Here is an 18,988-nt window from a genome sequence, read left to right on the forward strand (position 1 = left end):
GGAGAGGAAACGTCTGAAAAAAGAGAAAAGACGAAGTGAGAAAGAGAAGGCAAAGTTGGGGAACAAAGAAGCAAACAAAGGGGAAAATGTTTCAGCTGCTGTGGCTGTTGCAAGATTTATGGAAGAAGATTGATACTCCCATCAATCAGCAATATCCTACCGTTAGGATTAGATTGTGATTGTATTAAAAAAGGGAAAGAGGTCCTCTCCTAGTTTTTGGAAAGATAAAATAGCCGTTCTCGTGGTTATCTTCCTGTATAAAAACCCTCTTTCCCTTAGAATGTAATAGAACAGAGTGAATACAAAAATCGTCTTCTTCCTCCTCCGTGGATGTAGGCCGTAGTGCCGAACCACGTAAATTGTGTTGTTCTCTTGTATGATTGTCTCTCTCACGTTTTTTTATCACGTTTTTTATCATGGTATCAGAGCGGGTTCTGCGATATTGAAGTCGGCGCCTGCCAAGAAAACAAGGTTTCTGTTTTTGAACGAACGTGTTCGTTCCGGCGGTTGTTCATCACTTCGCCAGTGCTGTCTCCAGCGACCGTCTATTGCCAAACTCCTCAGACAACACCTCTGGGGAGTGGCGAATCCAAAGGGACCGATCTCGCCCCCGGAAAGTCTCCCTGCCGGCCGGAATCGAACGATTTCCGGCCGCCCTTTTTTCTGCCATTTTTCAGCACGCCTGTTCATTTGCACGCAGTCGCCGGCACGGATTTTTGTCGGCCGTCTGTCGGCGCTACTTCCACAGATCACCTTTCGCCGTGAAATCAGACAGGGAACATCACCTGGTAGTCCTCTTTCCATCGCATCGGAGCCCGACCCATCTTGGTGCCGGAGCCGGCCGAAATCGAAGGATTTCCGGCCGCCTATTCCCTGCTCTTTGAACATCTCCACCTGCGTGTGACAAGGTTGAATCCTACTTCCACCGCACCCTGTTTTTTGGAACTTTGTAACATGAGCACTGCTGAAATTTTCACTCGACGGTGATTCTTGTGCAACTTTATTCAGACGTTTCAGGATTTATGAAGCCGTGAGGAAGGAACGCTGGATTTTCTAAGTTCTGCCTGATTTTTCTTGCCCTTCCCTGTTGCACCAAGGTCGGTTTTCTGCCTTATTGCTCTTTCCATCCTTTTTTTCCTGTCGTTTCTGGGTGAAATTATAACCTGATGGCAAGTGAACAACAAAGACAAGAGGCTACGGATAACATAAGATGTTTCAATAACAACGAGCAAAGTAGTCAACCTCTGAAAATTACCAATACTCTTTTGAATGGTGCCAATTATCTAAGTTGGGCAAAGGCGGCTCGGTTGTTTTTAAGCGGGCGATCCAAGTTTGGATACATAAATGGGAAAATTAGCCCTCCAGACAGGTCAGATCCCAAATTTGACGATTGGCAATCAGAAAATGATATGGTGATGTCTTGGCTCATTAACTCCATGGAGCCCTCTATTGCGAATTTATTTATGTATCAAGAGACTGCAAAGGAAATTTGGGATGAATTAAAGCAACTTTTTTCCGAACAGAATAATCTTGCTCGGGTTTATCAAATTCAAGTCGAGATTGCCAATCTTATGAAGGGAGACAAACCACTAAACCTTTACATATGAAAACTCAAAAGCCGGTTTGATGAACTTCTGCAATATAGGCCAGTTACGACTGATCATGATATATACAAAATTCGGTTTGAGGAAGACAAAATTTTTAAGTTGTTGGCAGGATTAGGAGCTGAGTATGAAAGTATTAGGAGTCAAATTCTTAATACATCTCCTCTTCCCAACTTCAACAACGTCTGTCAAATGATACAAAGGGAGGCTGCACGAAGGCAAGTTATGAATTCCAATACCAAAACTGAAATTTCTGAAGAAAGTCATGAGAAAATGGCCTGTGTTGCGCAAGTCGAACCTGCCAAAGGGAATAAAAAACTCCCGAATAGTAACAGGCCTTCAAATGCCAACTTTAGCTATCAGAAAGGAAGAAACAAATTTAGATGTACACACTGCAAGCGATCTGGTCACACCCGAGAAAAATGTTGGGAGCTGGTTGGAAGACCCACAAGAGACAACGGATCGTCCTCCACCAACTCAGACTCAGCCAATTTTGTTACCAAAGACGATCTTGAGAAGTTCTTTCAAAAGTTTGCCAAGACCAATCTAATTTCATCTCAGCCCGTCAGCAATTCTGAAGGTAACTTTGCTTTGACTGCTACTTTAAATCCTTCTACATGGGTTATTGATACAGGGGCCACCGATCATATGTCTAGCGACTTAGCAAATTTGATCAATGTTGACAAAACAAAAAAACGACCAGTTTTTACTGCTGATGGATCCCCCATTATTGCTGAAGGATATGGTGAAACTAGGTTCTTTGAAAAGGAACAAAAATCTCAAGTTCTTTATATCCCTAATCTATTAGCAAATCTCATGTCGGTAAGCAAATTAACCAAGTCTCACAATTGTCTGGCTGTTTTTTCCTCAAATGATGTAATATTTCAGGATCTTGTGACGAAACGGAAGATTGGTAGAGGTCATGAAAAGAATGGGCTATACGTGATGGACAAAAACAGTTGCAGCTTCATGATGAATGACCAACAAAATAGAAGTTCTCATTACTGGACCTGGCATGCAAGACTTGGTCATATCTCTGATCAAAATTTGATTCGCCTCATCCCTCATCTTACAGTTGAAAAACATTCGTGTGATGCTTGTGAATTTTCTAAATCTATGAGATTGCCATTTCAATCTTCTACTGAAAACTCTAAAGAAATTTTTGATTTGGTTCACTCAGATGTTTGGGGTCCAGCCCCAGAAGTGTCATACTCTGGATTTAGATACTATGTTTCATTTATTGATGATAAGACCCGCATGACTTGGTTGTTTTTCCTTAAGTATAAGAGTGAAGTTTTTTGTGCTTTCAAAGATTTTTTCAAGATGGTACATACTCAATATGGAGTAAAAATAAAAAAACTTCGCTCTGATAATGGTGGAGAATATGTGAATGATGCTCTTGAAAATTTTTTAAAAGAGGAAGGAGTACAACCTCAATACTCATGTGCAGGTACCCCACAATAGAATGGAGTTGCCGAACGGAAAAATAGGCAACTACTAAATATTGCTCGATCTCTTATGATTCATATGCATGTCCCATTTCGTTTTTGGAATGACGCTATTGCTACAGCATATTATATCGTCAACAGGGCACCAAGTTCCAGCATTGAAAATCAAGTTCCCATAGAACTTCTTCTTAATAGAAAAGTTTCTATAAAGCATCTTAAAGTTTTTGGATGCAAGTGTTATACTCATATACAAGAAAAATTTAGGAACAAATTTGAAAAGCACGCTGTAAAATGTATTTTCCTTGGCTACTCCAGTAGAAAGAAGGGTTATAAGTGTTATGATCCTGTCACTAGAAAGTTATTTATATCTCGTGATGTGAAGTTTTTTGAACAGGAGTACTTCTTTGATAATCAAAGAAAGGGGGAGATGAACACCAAGGATCTCACCAAGCAGCCTCACACAGTTAAAATCAGCAATGAAGTTCCTCACACAAGCAAGCAGCTCGTATTGCCAATGGTTGAAATTAGCAATGATGTGCCTTGCGCAAGACGGCCCCATTTTGAACCTCAGTCTGACCTAGCTCAAAATGCCTCAAATGATGATAATGTGTCCTTGCTTCCACCTCAAAGAACTCAACAACGCGATACCAGCACCAATCCTCTCACCTCTTCTACTGAACCAAATCTCAATCTCAGCAACTCCAGCCCAACCTCTCAAGAAAATCTCATTAGACGGACCACTCGCTCCACTAGACTACCAACAAAATTTAGTGACTACTACACTTATCTTACAGCAAACAAAAACCATTCCATAGACCAATACCTATCTTTTGAAAATTTGTCCATTCACTACAAATCCTATATCCTAAACACATATTCCCAACATGAACCAAAAACCTACGAGGAGGCTAAATCCGATCCAGGGTGGCTTAACGCTATCGAAGAAGAGCTTGCGGCATTGGCAAAAAATAAGACATGGGATCTTGTTCCTCTACCCAATGGGAAGAAGCTGGTTGGATGCAAGTGGGTTTATCGAATAAAACACAACAGTGATGGAAGTGTAGAGCGCTACAAAGCTCGCCTGGTCGCCAAAGGATTCACCCAAACTGAAGGTATTGACTATACTGAAACCTTTGCGCCTGTTGCAAAAATGAGCTCTGTCCGAACTTTAATTTCTGTAGCAGCAAACAAAAGATGGCCTCTGACTCAACTTGATGTGAAAAATGCTTTTCTTCATGGAGAACTCAACGAAGAAGTTTATATGGAGGCTCCAAAAGGTACAAAAAATGAGCACGGGTATGTCTGCAAGTTGAAAAAAGCCCTATACGGGTTGAAGCAGTCACCACGAGCTTGGTTTGCTCGCCTCAGTGATGCTCTTATTAAAATGGGTTTCAAAAGAAGCAGTGCTGACCATACTATGTTTATACATTTGAAAAATTCTAAAATTTGTATTCTGCTTGTTTATGTGGACGACATAATAATGACAGGTGATGATACTGACTTTATGCCGCGCGTGAAAGGCTATCTCAATCAACTATTTGAAATCAAGGATTTGGGAATGCTAAGATTTTTTCTAGGAATTGAAGTTGCTCACTCAAATAAAGGAGTCTTCCTTTGCCAAAGGAAATATACGCTAGATCTATTGAAAGAAACTGGATGCTTGGGTGCTAAACCTGCAGAGACTCCTCTTGAAGCCAATTGTAAATTGAAGAAAGATGAAGGTGAACCTATTGAGAATGTTCAAAGCTTTCAAAAACTTGTTGGAAAGCTCATATATTTGACTGTTACAAGACCAGACATATCTTATGCTGTAAGTTTGATTAGCCAGTTCATGCACTCTCCTAGATCATCTCATGTTGAAGCTGCTCATAGAATTTTGAGGTATTTGAAAAGATGTCCTGGAAGAGGAATTTTAATGAAACGTAATCTGCCACTAGATGTTGTGGGTTATACTGATGCAGACTGGGCAGGAGATCCAAACGACAGAAGATCTACTTCGGGTTTTTGTACCTTTGTTGGAGGAAATCTTGTAACTTGGAAAAGCAAAAAACAATCTGTAGTTGCTCGATCTAGTGCTGAAGCAGAATACAGAGCTATGGCTGGATGCACATGTGAACTCGTATGGATTAAAGCTCTTCTGAAAGATATGAACATTGATGTACATGAACCTATAAAGCTGATATGCGACAATATGGCTGCAATTTATATTGGGGCAAATCCAGTCTTTCACGAAAGGACCAAACACATTGAGATTGACTGCCACTTCATTAGAGAAAAAATCCAAGATGGCACTATCGAAACTTGTCATGTCAAAAGTGAAAATCAGTTGGCTGATATTTTTACAAAAAGTTTGGCACGTGAGAAACATCAAGACATTGTAAACAAGTTGGGACAGATTGATATCTGTCCACCAACTTGAGGGGGAGATTATTGCAAGATTTATGGAAGAAGATTGATACTGCCATCAATCAGCAATATCCTACCGTTAGGATTAGATTGTGATTGTATTAAAAAAGGGAAAGAGGTCCTCTCCTAGTTTTTGGAAAGATAAAGTAGCCGTTCTCGTGGTTATCTTCCTGTATAAAAACCCTCTTTCCCTTAGAATGTAATAGAACAGAGTGAATACAAAAATCGTCTTCTTCCTCCTCCGTGGATGTAGGCCGTAGTGCCGAACCACGTAAATTGTGTTGTTCTCTTGTATGATTGTCTCTCTCACGTTTTTTTATCACGTTTTTTATCAGTGGCAAGTGTTAAATATGCCAAATTGCAGACGACGAATCCTGCTGCGGTTGAACATAGACCAACAAACGTTGCGGAAACTAAAGTGGAGGCTTCTGAAGTTGGTAGTTCATTGCCTAAAATCCGACTCAAATTCAAGGGTCGAAATATAATTAGTCAGTCACAGCCAGATCTATAAGGCTGGATGGGTCGGGTTTAGCGCCAGTTTTGCTAGTCAACTTATTTCTTGCTTGTTTTTTCATTTGTCAAGCAAACCGATCGCATCTTTGATCCTCGAGGTTGCTGGCAGAGCCTCTGTATCAATTCCATTGTAGTGTATCCACGAACCAAAGGGAAAAGAAAAGGCAGATGTTTTTCCCCAAAATGGTGTAGTTGAACATTTATCTCAGATTCTCTTGTAACTCAGGCGGTTACCAAATTGATGTAAAGCGTTGTAATTCCTTGTAAATTTTTATTTCATTTAAGAATGTCTATACCAGCTTGCCTTTTTTGGACGGTTTGTAATATCAGTTGTCGGCAAATGGGTGAGAACATGATAGATAAGCAAGCACACGAGCAGATCTATACGTTTCAACTGACTAGTTCGCATTTTCTTGGTCAAACTGTTGTAAACATTAGGAGATCAGGGCACTCGACTTACATTGGAGCAAGTGTACTACCCATGTTCGCAATTGGATTTTGGAGAGTATTATCTCATGTTATTGAAGAGTGTTGATATAGGGTTAAGAGCAGCCGCTATCCACACCAAGTGAACCGATTTAGTCTCCCTTTTCTCTCTCTCTCTCTCTCTCTCTCTCTCTCTCTCGATATATATATATATATATGTTCTTTTCATGCATGTCATCTTGGACTGTGAAGAGAGGAAGTGATTACAGAGGTCCCCAGGAGCAGTGCTCTGCAGTCGGGGTAGATATGATGTGGATCTGAGGTAGCATGTTTGCCGGTAAACCAAATGATCTGCGATAAAATTCATGGTTCATTAATCTAAGGATCTTAAGTTAGACATAAAATCCACACTTAAAATCCTCATTTACTTCTTTTCATTGAGAAAATAGATTTAAGATTTTGAAGAGAAAGGTTGAATTTTAAATTCACTGTTTCTAAATGATAAAGATATCAAATTTGAAGATATCAAACATCCTTTAAGAGAAAAGTTTCGTTTGAAGATTTTTCTAACCACCACATGGGCTGTCTAGTAGTTTTATTATTTTTAATTGTCAAAAATATGACTTAATAGATGGCTGCAATGTCCAAACGCAGAAGATTTTATGCCCAAAATGGCTGGATATATGCGCAGATCTAGATGATAGATATAATGGGCAGGGAATTAAACGATATTTTATTGGACATAGTACTACCCAATTCCGATTCAACTGTAATTTCCATGATTTTGTGGGGAACCCGATCCAAAATAGATCTGCATAGAAGCCTTTGAGAGGCAGTAATGGAGTAAAAAACATCTCTCTCCCTCTTTCTGCTTCTTACGGACATGCTTCTGCGAAACGTCGGTATTGGGGTGAGTATGGCGATATTTTAATTATAGGAAAACGACAACTTTGCTGCTAAAACATAAATAGTTATAAAAACTCATACCACAAGTCTGTACAGTGCATGTCCTGCCCTTTTCACCGAGATCTGCAGCTGAGGGTACGCTTCGGAATGCATCATGAACACGCGAAGAACCACAGCTTCCAGATAGCTCCACACCTTGTTGATGAAATGGGTCGGCGAATTGGAGACACGCCTAACTTTCTCGCGCAGCAAGCCGAGGAAGGCCACTCGAGGGAGGAAGTTGGGCAGACACATTCCTTGCGACTCCACCAACACACGCATCTCCTCTACCAGAAAATTAGATGGCAGCAGCCCTTCATCGCCATAGTTGGTGCGCAGATCATTTGCATATTCGTCCAGCATCTTGGCCAGCCGCCCCGTACAGTGCATGTCCTCCTCATCAGGAAACTCCTCATACTCCCCTGTTCCACAGAACAGCGACCACAAAACAGAGCATAAGCAAAAACGATATAAACAGATCTACGGTGAGAAACCAAAGAATACAAATCTCGTAAAATTAAAGTCACAGGTAACATTACCTCTTAAAATTATCTTTCGAAGCGACTCCTTCGATGCACCAACTATCTTCATGAACGCCGCCATTGCATCGGAGACTGTACTCAAGCATTTGGGGAGCTCGTTCAGCTCCGCCATGTTCTGGTTAAGCTTCTCGTTCACCTTTGTGACGATGTCCGGCAAGCACTTCGCAAGTATCGAAGCTTGAATCTGCGTCAGCCTTTGTGCCAACACAGGAACGCCGACGATCGACTTATCGATCTTCGACAAAAGAGGATGGCTTCTGAAAAGCTCTGCCTCTGTCATCCTCGCCTCTGCATATGATTCCCCGTCCCCGACTCGATTTCTAACACAAACATAACCGAGTCCAATGTTCACGTCATCGGAAGTGACTTTCTCTAGCAGGCCTTCCGGCGACTTGTCCACTTTGGTGACGACCGCAAGAGTCCTTTCGCCGGTTTTGTCGACGCGCTGCGACATGCGGATGGATTCACAGGTTGGGAAGTCGACAGTGGCGGAAAGCACGTTTAAAATTATGCTCTCATTAGGGCTGATGTACTCCATGATCAACCCAGCGATCTGCTCGTAGATGTCTTCCGGCTGGCCGTGAACAGGCACTCTGGTTATGCCAGGGAGGTCAATCATGGTGAGGTCCGGCATGCCTCTCTTCCTCACCACCAAGGTCAGGGGGGTGTTCGATATGCTCTTCCCATCTCCTGCAACCTCTTCAGTGGCCGCAACGATGTCATCTGCTATGTCCTCTTCGGAGGAACGGACGGACTTGCCTTGATATTCAAGGGTTAGCTCCGGATCCTCTTGCTGGTGACTTTGCAGCCTCATGATGAGGGGCACCCTGGTGCAGATGCCTTGTCCTCTGGGGAGGCTTATCCCTGCAAGCGACTCTAGCACGCTCGACTTGCCGCTGGACTGATCACCCACAACCACAATGGTAGGCAGCTGGATGCCTTCCTTCATCACGTTCAATCGCCGGAGCCGGTCGACGGCATCCAAAAGCGGGCGGATCCGCTTCTCGTAGGATGAAGCCAGGTGTGGCATATGTGCGAGTTTGGACTCCTCCTTGCAAGACTTGGCCATCGGCGACTAGTTGTAAAAATGGCGGCGACCAATGGAATGCAGGACCATAGACGAGAGAGAGGGATAGTAGAAGATGGGAGAGCACCAGAAGCCAGAAGCAGGAAGGACCTTGGTTGACAGAGGTGTGAATGGCAGCATGGTCATCCATCTTGTGTTTATATATAGAAGATTTTACTAGGGACGGAGGAAGAGATGCAGGCCTGTGGACGGTGGAAGGTGTACTACCTTAACGGCGGGCGGAAGGCGTTGTGAATTGTGAAAGGCGCCTTTACCAAGCTCGTCGTTCCGATTTACGATAGAAAGTTAACCGATTTACGATAGAAAGTTAAGTGCTTGGAGAATCGTGGTAGTCTTTCCGATTCGCGAGAGAAGGTTTCCTGCGCGGATAATCGTGCGAGGGAAGGGAAGTATATTTTGTTAATTTATTAAAAAAAAATTCATAGTTTTTTTTACTCCATTTTAAATTTTATCCTATAAAAAGTCTTTTTCTGTACAAATTTAAAATATTTTAGTTATTAACCACACCAGCCCACTAAAAAACGTGCACTAATACGGTGAAATTTACTCCCCTTACTGTTTTGGTCACTTTTCTTCCTCCATTCATTCCAATATTAATGAATGACAGCTCCTTTTACTTTCCAATTATGAAGAAAAATATTTCATTTACCTGAACGGTGGTGAAGTTAACATGATTTTGAATTATTTGAGCTGAAGTTCTTGCAATACCAAAATTTTAAAATGCACAACAGGCCAGCTAAGCTCAAGCTTGGATTCAGTTGAGCTTTATAAAATGATGTCGAGATCAAGTCAGTTAACTTGAGTCTGAGCTCGACTTTGATAAACTAGCTCAAGTTTGACATCTTTAAGCTCACTTGATTCATATATTTTTCTCTGTAAATAAAAATAAAAACTACAAGAAGGGTATAAAATTCATAAGCAATTATCCATATACTTGTAAAGATTAACAAACAGGAAAAACACGAGCCAAGTTGCGTTTAAACGACTCAAACTCAACTTATTTATAACTAAAGTTTTTTTAACTTTGGAGGAGCTCGAGCTCAACTCTAGTTTATTAATACAAGTCAAGCTCGAGTGAGCTGAACTAATTGTACATCCTTACATGTGGAATGGAGGGTTTCAAAGCGGCAGGGTTCCAAAAGGCTGATATTATCATTATTTGCCCTGCATCGGTTGTCAACGTTAAGCATGTCTATCTATCCCTTAATTAATTGGATGATTTATATTGTATAGTGAATTTTCTAATGAGATAAATGATAGCATACACTTCAACAAATAACTTTACGTATGACGTTTTGTAAATCATTAGTTAAGTTAATTAAACGACTTACAATCAATTCATGTAATGTTAATGTTTGTTTATGTTGGGCACCACATTGTACTTTAGATGTTGCTTTATCAATGTCTTTTCTGTTTCTGTATGGAGAGTTTTCCGGTCATTGTTTGTTAAACTTATATTTAGAGATTAGGTTGTATTTCAAAGCAATTCATGTTCACATTTTTCCTTTCACGTATAAACTATAAATTGATGGTACAAGAATTTATGAACTGGGCGGTGGGGTTTACTATCTCAGCCGTCGTCATTCTGCAGTAAGCATACTTTATTATGATGCTTTACGTATTTAAGTTGACAAAGATTCCTATCTTTTCTTATATAAACATTAGAAATTAGTCCTTTTGAAATGGAAGCTTTATTCCTTCTTTCTCAGGAAACGACACATTTGGGAAACAGAAACAGGGTGATTTGTCTATAAATTTTCAGATGGCATGAAAACAATTTCCTGCTTATGACACTTAAAAAGCACATTTTACTAATCATAATTCTACAACGGTAAAGTAGCGAAAGGATCGATTTGTCTTGCAAGTGCAACTTAGTGGCGTGGAAATTGGATATGTCAAATATTGTGAACAGTCGGGATTTTTAAATTTCTACATAATATAGCAGTTATTCATTTTAGAACAATGGTTATAATGATCGTCACCCGAAAAGTTGGTGTATATTCCTTATAACTTGTGAAGCTGTGGCCTAGGGATGAGGATTCCTGCAGCATTTTATATGAGAAGAAGATGGACGAGCAGGGTTCCTTGGGATCCACATTGCTCTCGAAAACGGATGGAAAACCAAAAAAAAAAAAAAAAGAAAAAGTCGGAGAGTTAGTTGCCTAGGAGAGGCAAACACTGAAGTTGATCTTTCTCGTGGAACTCGACAAGAAACAAGAAACAGAATGTTCATAACAATAGATTATTCACAGTTAACCTCAAGTCCGTGTTTAAGGGAAAAGAAAGTAAGGCATGTTGAAAGGACAAGCATGAGAGAGGAGAGAGAACTTATTTCCTAAAAACAAAGAAGCAAGAAAGATATATGAAAGCAACTCACCAGAGTCATCTTTTAAATAATTTATGCATATCCACAGGCAGCCTATAGGCATATTCATGAATAACTGATTGTATGGGAAGCAACTTATATAGATTTCAACAGACGCAACAAGTCCAAGGTCATGAAAGCGATGGATGAAGAAAGGAAGAAAATACATGGCTAGCACGAAATGATGGTGCATTGCGTGTTGGATCTCTGTCTCTCTCTCCTGGTTAGTCAGTAGATTCAGTACCTTGAACGAGTAAATGGGAATGGGGAAAAGGAAAGAAACAAGAAAAGACTCAGAATGGACGTTCATGTATTGAGCGTATAACAAATCAGTTCAACTTAATTTTGAAGGCCAACAAGGAGGGCCTCCGGATAAACAAAGAAGTTGGCCATCAATGATCTGTAAAACCGAGGACGAATATAACAGAAACATCGACGATGAAAAATTATATGCAAGCAGAACTACCTTTTGCAACCCATTATATATTCATCCTATATGATCACTAGTTGGTTGCAAAATAAACGGAATTCGTTGGGCCTAATAACAGCTTTATTCCGTCATCCTCCATTCTTCTACAAGCTTCCAATAACCAATTTCTTCTACGCGCTTCTGTAGAATTCAAGTGACCATAAAACTGACTATGTAAAATAGACTTCCCTTGATTATTGCAGAGATCAATTATGACAGACTTGGCAAAAATAGTTGACGCTAGATGATATATCCGGACCGGAATGTTAAATATTGAAAGCTTGCTTAAGATCGAAGGCAAAGGAAAGAAGACGCCATAGACGAGTTAGTAAGTTTCATTCAGGGAAATCTTATATCAGAGAATTGAGGGGGGTGAGGGTCGGTCCGGCAAGCCAACCCAACAACAGGTTCAACAAGTTGCACCGGCCATATGTCTTGATCACCGGCCATCGAGGACGCGAGTGGCATATTTACTCACCACGACAGTCGTTGGATTTGAACTTGGATGGATTTGAATAATATTTGATCTGATTCTGTTGTGGTTTTAAGAACAAGATTTGTACAAGATATGACTTTCTAGTCATGACTAAATTAGTTTCGCTGGTAACGGCCTCCACATTTAGGAGTTTGTAATTTACTTCCTATTCATCCGTGCGTTCCTCCAATATGGTTAGTTGCTTGTGATGCCCTCTACTTAATCAGAGAAATGGCTTTATCTTTTCATGTTTTATTCGTGTCGACTTTATGTTGTTATTCCGTTCATCTCCTTAGTCTTTAAAACTGAATTTCTAGCATAATTGGATGCGTTTTTTTTTTCTTTTGGATAGACGGATTGTTTAAAATGCATCTGCATTTCTTGTGTGTCATATCACAAGTATATAAATGTGAATGTTGTGCACACATTTAGTGTGTATTTACTTGATTATTTCATTCATATCACAAGTATATAAATGCGAATGTTGTGCACACATTTTGTGTGTCATATCACATTTAGTGTAGAGTTTATCTTTAATGATTCTTTATATTTTGTGTTGCCTTCAAAATTATTTCATTGGTTTCCTTCTATCAAAGGTTTCATATAGTAATGCAACCTATCGTTGGGCACCATTGCCGCATTCAAATTTCCATATTTCGTTTCTGCAACATGTACCTGTGCTTTTTTCCTGGTTGTGGTCGGGCTCTTATAGTAGTTCTTTTTTCCAGAGTGTTCTGAGTTTCCTTTCTCTTCTCAAGCGAATTTATCGCCTCTTGCAGATTGACAGGTCTTCTTTTGTAAACGCTTTAATATTGACCGTTTGCTTTCACTGAATCCTTTGGGATGAAATGCTCAGTCATATGATATCAACACCTTTCTATCAGGTTGATGCCAAGCTATAACGGGATTTTGACACTCAGTGGCATCCGGACACTGACACAAATTGCGTTGGAGCTGTCAGTTGCTGTGCCTCATGTAAGTTCGACTTCTTACTTTTACATGTTCTTTTGAATTCTGGTACTAAACTGCCTCTTCCTTGCATTCCAAGGACCATGTTGTAGAACTCATAAAACGATTCCAGAATGTGGAATAGAAGCAAGCAGGGCTCTCCTCGATCTAGAGTTTCATGGAATAGACGCAAACAGATCGCATCTTTTATCCTCGAGGGTGCTGGCGGAGCCTCTGTATCAATTCCATTATAGTGTATCCACGAACCAAAGGGAAAAGAAAAGGATGATGTTTTTCCCCAAAAGGGTGCAGTAGAACAGTTTATCTCAGATTCTCTTCTTGCAACTCAGGCAGTTACCAAATTGATGTAAACATTGGAATTCCTTGTAAAATTTTATATCAACGGGTTGTAAGTTAATTATCAATTGTCGGCAAATGGGTGAGAACATCAAATATAAGCACACTTGAGCAGATCTATACGTATCAACTGACTAGTTGGCATGTTCTTAGTCAAACTGTTGTGTAACATTGGATCCGTTTTTGTTTTTGATGCGAACGAAAACCGATGCTGATGCAACACAACGAACACATTTACTGACTTGCCAAAACCAAGACACACACCAAATGTGCCGCAACCATCAGTCCTCCTCCTTTGTGGGAGCAGCAATGCGGTCCACTATGGACGATAGTGCATCCTTGGCCTCCCGGAGCAATTGATGCTCTCCTTAGGGCTGATGTACTCCATGATCAACCCAGCGATCTGCTCGTAGATGTCCTCTGGCTGGCCGTGAACCGGCACTCTGGTTATGCCCGGGAGGTCGATCATGGTGAGGTCCGGCATGCCTCTCTTCCTCACCACCAAGGTCAAGGGGGTGTTGGATATGCTCTTCCCATCGCCTGCAACCTCTTCGGTGGCCACAACGATGTCATCTGCTATGTCCTCTTCGGAGGAACGGACGGACTTGCCTTGATATTCAAGGGTTAGCTCCGGATCCTCTTGCTGGTGGTTCTGCAGCCTCATGATGAGGGGCACCCTGGTGCAGATGCCTTGTCCTCTGGGGAGGTTTATTCCTGCAAGCGACTCTAGCACGCTCGACTTGCCGCTGGACTGATCACCCACAACCACAATGGTAGGCAGCTGGATGCCTTCCTTCATCACGTTCAATCGCCGGAGCCGGTCGACGGCATCCAAAAGCGGGCGGATCCGCTTCTCGTAGGATGAAGCCAGGTGTGGCATATGTGCGAGTTTGGACTCCCCCTTGCAAGACTTGGCCATCGGCGACTAGTTGTAAAAATGGCGGCGACCAATGTAATGCAGGACCATAGACGAGAGAGAGGGATAGTAGAAGATGACAGAGCACCAGAAGCAGCAGAGAAGGTGTGAATGGCAGCATGGGCGTCTGTCTTGTGATTATAAATATATAGAAGATTTTAGGAGGGAGGGAGGGAGGAAGAGATGCAGGCCTGTGGAGGGTGAAAGGTGTCCTACCTTAATGGCGGAAAGCGATGTGAATTGTGAAAGGCACCTTTACCAAGCTAGTCGTTTCGATTCACGATAGAAAATTTTGTGCGTGGAGAAATGAGAATCGTGCTAGTCGTTCTGATTCACGAGAGAAGGTTGCCTGCGGGGATAAATCGTGCGCCGTAAGGGAAGTATATTTTCTTAATTTATTAAAAATATATTCTTTCATAGTTTTTTTTTTTAAAAAAAAAAAAAACTTAATGAATGACAGCTCCTTTTACTGGTTTTTATGAACGAGAAAAGTATTTCATCTACCTGAGCTGTGAAGTTAACATGATTTTCTAATATATATACCCACCACCAAGAAAAAAGTGAGAGTAAGTTGAAAAAAAAATGTCTTAAAAGTGAGGAAATGGAAAGCAAAGAGGAAACATATGAATAAGCCTCCGAACGATTGTAAGAAGCTGCTGGAAAGCACGAGAACCAGTCCTTTCTCATCCTTAAGCTTTTTAACTCAACGGGAACATCTTTTAACAGGGTTTAGGGTTTATGTGACCAACTTTAATGTTATCTTCTAAAAATTCACAACTAAATAGAAAACAAGCAATAAAAAGAAGAACATTTATGATTAATCAAATCACACGTAAACAAAGTCCTGCAGATGCGAGCATAAATAGAAGCTCGAGACGGCTGAATCGATCGATCGGGCCTTTGAAAAAGGATTGAACAATTTTAAATTTTAAGTTCAAAACGAGTACGATGCTTTCTCTGTCCGGAAAAAACAGCCAAGGTCGGAAGTCGGCAAATTAAAGGAAGCAGGTCTCGATGGAATAAGAAGCGTGCGTGCTTGATTTTCAAGTGGGAAGTTCACGTACTTTCAGTAACTTTTATTTTTCACATTTGTCATTTACTTGCTAACATTTGATACATTATCTCTAAAAGGAAACTCTCGTGAGAAATATAAGCCAGCTTATGCTAATAGGAATGTACAACGAGTTCGGTGGCCCATCTTTATGTGGGACCCACATTTAAAAGTGGGTGTCCGGCCGAGGGTCTGTCGTGCTTTAATTATCTATCATGTGCTCGGGCCCAAGCTGAACCAGGCAGTGCTGGCCCAGGCTCCGCCTGGGACTGGGCCTGGGCCTGGGCCTGGGCCACCAAAGTGGGTCCCTGGCTTACCCACATTATAAACAAACACCAAATTTTACTGCCTATATGAGATTCTCAATAATTTCACATCCCTTCTAATCTCGAACCTAAGACTATCAAAAGCATCCTACGAGTTTTCTTTTCTTTTTGTTTGTCCTTTTCAATATCACTGCATGTACCGATCAAGTTGGTTGAGAACCGAGGGTGTATTTCATTATCCATCATGTGATCTAAGGTCTTAGAATCCCAAAGTATTAAGATTTTAGGTTAAGTTATAATAAAGCCTGAAATCCTATGTTGGAAATATTCAAAGATCACACCATGCATTTGTAAATCTTGCTTGTATCATGAAGGCGCACCCCTTCTTTTCTAACTTGAAAACCATGGGTTTGAAGCATAATTCTGATCTTACATATATGGTTCTAAGAACATAGAGTTTCTTAGGGCGAGGATTTAAGGCAGACCGCTTGGTAAATCAGATACTCGAATCTTAGATCCAAAGCAATCAAATACCCTATTTTGTTCTTTGACCGTCTCTCCGATTTCTTACACCAAGCAAATACTTCATGGTTGCATGATTTGTGTTGGAAGGTTTTAAAGAAGAAACAACTGGGGATGAAAATAGGAATCAAAACGCATATAGAGCCTACTTAACAATTTCAACGAAACCTTATCCTTTTGTTTTCAATCATGTAATCCTGGACTCATTTGGCATTAAGAACACCGTGTTTTATGAAAGAACACCTTGTAAGTGTTTTACGAATCTACCGCAGATTCATAGAACACCACATGTTGTTCCTAGAATTAAACTTTTGCTGCAAAAATAAGTCACCAGCGCGCATCATAACATCTTAAGATACTAAAAGCAAAGGATAAGAGAGTTTGGATGGAAGCTTGGGTTCTCCTTTCAAACAATTAAACAATTGTCCACCTCACTCGAAAGAACCGGAATAAGGTTTGGGACCTTTCTTTTTAAAAGGCTTATCAATAATATCTGCGACTTGTGAACTGGAGGAGGTCATACGTTATCGAGCAATCACGGAGAAAGCGATAGTCAATTTCGACGTCCTTCTTTGATGATGGAAAACTAGATTTATTATCATGGCGATAAGTGGTCGGAGAAAATTAGTCATACGTTGGCATGCTCACAGTGCCTCCACTTTCTCCTGCTCTTCGATACACGACTTTTCTCTTGCTCCCGCCACCCTCCGTCATGGTGCGACCAGTGACGGCGCGTCCTTTCCCTGGCCAGACAACAGTGTAGCGTATCGGCAGATACGTTTAATTTTGAAAATGTTTAAAAATGATGTAAATAATTTCTTAAAAAATAGAGAAAAATGAAATTCATATATGATCAGACTTGGATAAGAAGCCGACGCAAAATACATTGTGCGGCATAATAATCTACAAATTAATGGATCAAGGCCCATCAGTACTCTCAGTTGCATGATAATGGAAGTACTATGGCAGCAACAGTACCCTTTACAAATTACAGATGGAGATAGGAATCCCCTACGTGTGAAACACATTAAATTGTAACCAATACATCGTTTGGGGATAGGCACTTCTTTTTTCCTTTTAAAGAGGTCCTTTGATTACATCCGATTTTAAATAAATGCGTGGATATGATGTGGATCTGAGAAGCCGTAAAGACTGAGCAGGCCCGAATCTGTATTGTATTTCGGAGGGGGATGGCGAAACTCACAAGGTGGAGGGTTAGTCAGTGGTTAGTTTTCATTTCCCATTTTTAGAAGATCAACTTGGTGTAGCGAACATAAGAGTGGGTGCATATTTTTGAGAAAAATAAACCCCCAAGGCAGCAGAAGAAACGCTGGGCTTGGGATCGTCTGGATCAAAGAATATTGGAGGATGGACGAGACACTAATAAGGTCAGACCACAATTTTGACTTGGAAAAAATATGTTCCGCATGAGATTTTGTGAACTTATAATTCAGTTTGTGGGATGGCTGATAATTAGTTTATGTCATTCACATATTAACTCAAGCAGATATATAAAAAAAAATATATAATCTGATTAAACAATAAGATCAGATTCAGATTCAGATTCAAATCAAATTTAGTTTTAAATAAATATCTTACGTCCAATGCCTTGCATTTTGGAAGTCGGCCTCATTCGGTTTAAAACTCAGATTCAGATTTGGATGGCAATTTAAAAATTGAAATCATAGTCAGGTTATGATAACAGATTTTCATATTCGGATATGGCTTTTTTTTTTTTCGTTCATATTCAAATTTGAATTAATTAACAATAGATATGCTTTAGTGCATAGCCAATTCAAATCTTATAGTTTCACTTAATCTTGTAAAAAGGTCTTTCCTATATATAAGGAGAAGGGCCCTCGATCTACGTGGTTAACTTCACTCCAACCAAAATTGATTAGAGTTGAAGAATGTTTTAGTCATTCTTGAAATTAAAAGAAATTTGATTTCAATAAGTTCACTAACAAGAGACTTACCAATTGATTTCTATTTTTCACATTTAAGCATGGGAAGATGAAGCGAGTGATAGCTGAAGGACGTCATCAAAAGTGATTTTTATGTACTTGAAGCAAGAATAAAGAAGGCCTGCTTTTCAAACCATCAAAACATAGTCGGTTTAGAGATATGATACAGAAGGCTAGCTCATGTTAACTATGAGATTTCTGAACAGAAAAAAACAAATATGTAGTTTGAATGTTAAAGAGCACAATGTATTTGTTGGATGTTCTATGGCAAAATCCTCTCGTTTATCATTCTTTATAAACAAGAGACACAATCTTTTGACATACTCCTCTGTGATTTATGGGGAGCGTCACCAATAGTTTCAGTACAAGGGATGAGATACTATACAATTTTTGTTGATGATTCCACAAAATATTATGCCTTGTTTTGAGAAATTTATTACATACATAAAGAATCAGTTTAATAAAATAATCAAAATCTTTCATTCAGAAGGTGGAACAAAATTTGATAACAATAAGAATATAATGTCTTGCCATACACGCCAGAGTAGAATGAGCAAGGCTGAAAGAAAACATTAAATTGTTCCCTAGCTAGGCCTAACAATGATATTCTATGTTAATCTACCCCCAAAGCATTGGGTGGATGCATTTAATGCTGTTGGTTGGGTTTATAACAAAATTCCTACA

The 18,988-nt window shown here is 40.2% G+C and overlaps 1 protein-coding gene across 1 annotated transcript; it reads right to left on the bottom strand.

Moving 5' to 3' along the window:
- Nucleotides 1-7,378: 7,378 nt before the first annotated feature.
- LOC116262643 (dynamin-related protein 4C-like) lies at nt 7,379-8,338 on the bottom strand. The gene is made up of 2 exons (XM_031642127.2): nt 7,882-8,338; nt 7,379-7,764 (listed from the first exon to the last, which is right to left on the bottom strand). The coding sequence occupies exons 1-2, from the start codon at nt 8,336-8,338 to the stop codon at nt 7,379-7,381; spliced, it is 843 nt and encodes a 280-aa protein (XP_031497987.2).
- Nucleotides 8,339-18,988: the final 10,650 nt, after the last annotated feature.

The sequence above is a fragment of the Nymphaea colorata genome, chromosome 10 (genome assembly GCF_008831285.2).
Source record: "Nymphaea colorata isolate Beijing-Zhang1983 chromosome 10, ASM883128v2, whole genome shotgun sequence".
NCBI lineage: Eukaryota > Viridiplantae > Streptophyta > Magnoliopsida > Nymphaeales > Nymphaeaceae > Nymphaea > Nymphaea colorata.